The 4,808-nt window shown below is 38.7% G+C and overlaps 1 protein-coding gene across 6 annotated transcripts in view; it reads right to left on the bottom strand.

The window, feature by feature from the left end:
• The window catches only part of Myo81F (unconventional myosin 81F), a 38,489-nt gene that overhangs the window by 18,027 nt on the left and 15,654 nt on the right, over nucleotides 1-4,808 (bottom strand). For 4 of the 6 annotated variants that reach the window (XM_086992891.1, XM_086992890.1, XM_022813105.2 and 1 more), the window contains 4 exons: nucleotides 1,471-1,574; nucleotides 967-1,029; nucleotides 571-660; nucleotides 133-240 (listed from right to left, as the gene is read on the bottom strand). In XM_086992891.1, coding sequence (XP_086849017.1) covers nucleotides 133-240; nucleotides 571-660; nucleotides 967-1,029; nucleotides 1,471-1,548 — 339 coding nt within the window. In that variant the 5' untranslated portion in view covers nucleotides 1,549-1,574. The remainder of the gene's footprint in view (nucleotides 1-132; nucleotides 241-570; nucleotides 661-966; nucleotides 1,030-1,470; nucleotides 1,575-4,808) is intronic. The other 2 variants (XM_086992893.1, XM_022813106.2) reach the window with 1 other exon arrangement.

Raw genomic sequence — 4,808 nt, 5'->3', positions numbered from 1 at the left:
TATATATATATTCAATTTTTTAATCCGAAACGATTACACTGACAAATTTCCATTTGTTAGAGTCGACTAAGTATATAACTTCTATATCTACGACGCTGACAGAAATATTACGAATTCTTATTAAATACAGACCTGAGAAGATGACACAGCACAAAGGAACTGCAAGATGAACTTTGTTGATTCAGTTTTACCAGCACCGGATTCACCCGATATGACGCAGGCTTGATTTTGCACGTTGTTCTGTTGGATAACAAAGACTTTCTTCTAAGTTAAAATCACTCTCACAAGATCTATTCAATATAATAATGCAATACAATATGGGTCAATAAGCCAGTGACTCACGTTCAGCATAAAAAAACTTCTTCTTAAACACGAACACTGCGCGCCGTCATAAAATCATGAAGGTGTCTTTCGACGAATAAACATTCTTGCATTAAAAGAGCTAAAAAAATTTGCTATGTTCTAATTTGAAACCAAAAATTTCGCTTAAATTCGGTAAGCAGAACTTCGCGGGAGTGTTAGTACAGTATATGATAACTACTATATATGTGGCCAACTATTTTCACTGACCTGTAATTCATAGTAGGCTGCCTGAGCCACTGCGTAAACGTGGGGTTCCAACTGTGACATTTTGTTCGCAGCATACTTTTGAATATAACTCTAAAACAAACCAATAAAAAGTCAAATGTAAGTGTTATAGTTTCTAAATATTCTCCATCAACTGTTTTTTTATATATATATATATATATATATATATATATATATATATATATACATTTTACAGTTGTGCTTTGGACATTTTGTAATTTTCTACAGCTACAGGTCTTGTAGTAGAAGTCTTGGAAGCCTGCTCGAAATATATGGTAACGAATTTCCCATCACTTGACGATAGATAGGAACATTATCATTCAGCAATACGACCAAAAGCTATTTGCATTAGTAACACTACTCATATGAATTTTGCACCTCATGATATATATGTAATTCCTTATAAGGATTCACGGCGACGAGTATAGTGCCCGTATATGTCTGAAAAGGAAAAAATAAGTCACAGGTTAACACATACCTATTATTCACTAGTAGTATAATATATAACACTACTGAAGTATAATAACTAACGGTACTAAGGTACATGCATAATAGCTAAAGAGTTTTTCTTAGGTTAGGCCCTTACAGACTCGACGCGATTGGCTACAGTCCGACCCTATTTATATGGCAACATCTTTACACACGCTTAAATTTTTTACAGAAGTATAATAGCTAGACACTGTAAAATCAATAAAAGAAAGAAAATTTTTCCTTCTGCATTTTTCATTGCTGACGAGCGGGCGGTTTTCTCGGAAACCCGTTGTTCTTTGTGCGCTTTACGGCTTTATGCCTATTCTGCTAATTAAACGCAGCTTTGATAGTAGATGCCAGTAGTTCGAAAGTGGTACTATTTAGTCCCGTATGTTTACATAGAATACTCACATAAATATGGTCCCGTTCATAGCGTATGCGTAGGTTTTCTTTGATTGTCGTCTCATTGATTTCTGCCAACAGAATCATGTCTGGGCATCCGCCAGCCGCGTCCCCTGAATGCAAAATGAATAAGAACAAGTGATGTGTTGGAAAAATTTGGCTCATCGGATAGAATAACTGAGTTATATGCGTATTTGTATAAGCATTTACCCATGATTTAGTGTGTGTACACACTAAAAATGAGTACCGTAACCCGATGACTACCATCACCACTAAGATCAAATTTGAGATGACAAAGGGGTTTGGCAAGCGATCGCCGATGACGGTTGATAGCAGAGCGTGTGTGCTTCGCGGTATACTATTTTTGGAATAGTTGTTTGCATGTTAAACGTGAAAATAAGGTTCCAGCCAGAAATATTTCAATGCAGAATCTGCTTATTTTTAAAGAAAAATCGGAGTCGATTTCGTAAATTTCGAAATTATCGTAAGTCATATGTGTATACATGCAGGCTTGAATCTCAGATATAAAGCAAAAATAGACATAAGCAGCTCTTTCCTCAAATACCCTCTTCCGTTGCCTACTCATAAAAGTGTGCTGCTTCATAGAAAAGAAAGGTTCAATGACTCTGAGTATTTCGAAAAGGTAGTCAAATGTATCATTTGGCTTATATATACGAGGCTAAGTATTCTCATGAGTCGCTCGATCGAACAAATATATTTATTTTATTAAACTGATCAATACTATATACACAAACTGTATGGAGCCTATTTCTCGAAATATTTTAGGTCTTTTTAATGTTAGAGAAGCCCTAAATATTCAATGCCTGTATCTCCGGAACGATGGTTTTTTAAGCTTCCACCGTCGGCGGATGTGGAGCCGCTTACATCTGTAGCTCGTGCTCGTTGGTTCTGAGTTCTTAACGCGAACTTCTGAGTCGATCACAATAGTTTGGCTCGCATTGCACACTGCACCATCGCACTTCATTGTCGCTATCAATATCTGCATTATATGCCTCTTCAACAAGATTAGATTGAGCACTCTTACCCTCCGACAAGCCGTCAGTACGACGATGAAAATAACAGAGCTTCGCATTGGCAAGACGTCGTACGTTGGTCGATAAAGATTACAACTGCTAATAGAATGACCTGAATTGTCATACACTTAAAAATGTAAACTATAGACACTGAAAACGATTCGTGATCCCAAATTCTATGAAGTTCATGGAGATATCAAAGGTTCGTAACCTCAGACTGTACCGGGGGCTATTTCTTTGGAGTCAATGTGATACTGAAACTGAATAGTATCTCTTCGATGACCATGATGCATTTGTAGCAATAAGACGCCCGGAAGTCTCACATCTCTCGCTATTATAGCACATTAAGAAAAAGGCCATTCATGTTCTAAATCAATGAATCTTAGCGTTGGGCGGTGATGACAACAAGTTTACGAAAAAAGAAAAAGAGTAATAGTGACAAGGGCTTTTAGGTTCAGCCAGGAGACCTCTAGCAATCTTTAAAGTTTTACCAACAAGCGGTTCTGATTACTTGGGCCCAGGAGGACAGTCGCGAAGCAACTTGGAACTCAACAAGCGGTTCTGATTACTTGGGCCGAGGAGGACAGTCGCGAAGCAACTTGGAACTCTACAAGAGCCCGAGCAACTTAATTTCTATTTGCAGATACCACTGTGCTTATACAATAAATGTAGACAATGATATGTGTAACAACTCGTTCAGAACAGTAAGAGTACCTTGCTGGCGGCCAGTGCAAAGTATCGCTACCTGTTTTCCAGCTTTTATTTCTATCCAAACACAAGGCACCTAACCATTTAAAATATGGCCGAGCGCTACCATCATAGCTACTCAACAGCATGGAGCAAACCACAGATGTCTCTGGGAGGATTGTTTTTATTTAATACGCCCAGGAACGCCGGAACAAACCAGGTAGTTAAGAAGATGACTTCAATAGAATCGGTTTCCTCCGCCCTATATCTGTTATTTACATAACGAAAATAAAAAGAACGAATAGAAACAGCCATCGGACCATCCGGAACCGGCATCTGGGATGCAAATCGATCGGCTACAATACAAGCATACAGCGCACGTGGGGCTGGCAACATGTGACAGAAGGTGCAAGTAGTAACCGGATCACGTCGTGACCGTATGTTCGACAGGCGAAGACTACATCCATCATGCGAAAGCCAACAGGTAATAGTAATGCTATAAAACTGGGAACCAAATTAGATTAAGTCATTTTCTGTTAGAATAGTGTTACAGCCGTGTGTTCGTAGTCAGGCTGAGCAAGCAATGGGTGACACATTGTAACCTGTTAAAGCAGTGTCATTATTATAATATGCTAAACATCAGATAAAGCTAGAATTCATTTGTACATCAAAGCAATGATGATTTTTCTGGGCTAAACCGCCTTGCACTAATCGCTTGACTAACAGGTTAGTATAGCAAAACGATACTGGACTAGTTATTAGGAAAAAATGCAGCCACATACAAAGGTTGTGAGAGCTTAGTCTCAACACGTTATCACTAACCTTAGTAGAGCCGTCAAGAACAAGTGGTTATCACTACTTGATACGGCGCTGTTTCTAATTACTAATAAGACAAGAAATAATATAATGTTTGCGCTATAGCGCGTGTACCAACACGTTCTAAATAGTGAGCAAATGTTACAGCGTGTTTGAAAATATAAAATACGATAAAACACCTTATAAGTCAAGTTTATCTTAAAAACAGCAAGCAAAGAAAGCCTTAAAGCTTTGAAAGTACGAGCTTGCCGCTATGCAGTACCTTGTGCTTGGGCAACTAATAGAGCTAACTCGGCACCATTACCCCTTAGCTCGCAAGCAACATGCCCAGGGAAGCTCTTTCATAATTTTAGGTGTGCAAAGAAATTTTTAGGAACATAAAATTTATCGCGAAAGGTCTTCGCATCAGATCAAACCTACTATTTTTGGGGATTAGCAATTCAAGTTAATAGCTGCGTTTGTTTGTGTCCGTGCTTATCGACTCTGCCTTGTGCACCCGCGGGCCCGGTACTATAGCAACCAATCTGGCTACCAACAGATACGACGACTCCATCTTTAAAAATCTTTTTCCAACGCGAGGCGGCTCGCGTTACCTGCAGACAGATAGACTGCTACTTATCGAGCTCTAGTGTTATAAATAAATAGATAAGTAGCGTCCCCCAGTCAAAAATTTGCTGTCCCAAGCAGCAACTTAAGTCCTAATTGCTGCATATCAATTGTATTTTGTCGGTCCTTACATATGGGCACAACTTACGAATAGAGGTTGTTATTGGCTAGACATAAAACTCCCCGAAATTAAACTGCCATATA

Source organism: Varroa destructor, unplaced genomic scaffold, assembly GCF_002443255.2.
Source record: "Varroa destructor unplaced genomic scaffold, Vdes_3.0 BEIS01000006.1, whole genome shotgun sequence".
Classification (NCBI taxonomy): domain Eukaryota; kingdom Metazoa; phylum Arthropoda; class Arachnida; order Mesostigmata; family Varroidae; genus Varroa; species Varroa destructor.
This window is presented reverse-complemented; position numbering and strand designations above follow the sequence as displayed.